Raw genomic sequence first — 239 nt, forward strand, 5'->3', positions numbered from 1 at the left:
CACAAACAGCCTCCATGCGAGCAGCAGCAGAAGGAAGAGGCAGTGCAGCAGTGCCAGCAGCAACCATACATACAGCAGCTTTATAAGATTTCAGTCCGCGTACATAACGAAGCAAATCCATAGACCCTGCTGCTGCTGCTGCTGCTGCTGCTGCTGCTGCTGTTGTTGCTGCTGTTGCTGCTGCTGATGGTGGGGCGGGAGGAGTGCTCTTCGTTTCAGCAGCAACACCAGCAGCAGCA

At 55.2% G+C, this 239-nt stretch overlaps 1 protein-coding gene across 1 annotated transcript in view; it reads right to left on the reverse strand.

Annotated features, from left to right (window-relative positions):
- The window catches only part of EMH_0069760 (uncharacterized protein), a gene marked incomplete at both ends in the record, with an annotated part of 4077 nt that overhangs the window by 1190 nt on the left and 2648 nt on the right, over positions 1-239 (reverse strand). The window contains one exon of the mRNA XM_013498902.1: positions 104-208. Coding sequence (XP_013354356.1) covers positions 104-208 — 105 coding nt within the window. The remainder of the gene's footprint in view (positions 1-103; positions 209-239) is intronic.

Source organism: Eimeria mitis, genomic scaffold (assembly GCF_000499745.2).
Source record: "Eimeria mitis Houghton genomic scaffold, Emh_scaff3810, whole genome shotgun sequence".
Classification (NCBI taxonomy): Eukaryota; Apicomplexa; class Conoidasida; order Eucoccidiorida; family Eimeriidae; genus Eimeria; species Eimeria mitis.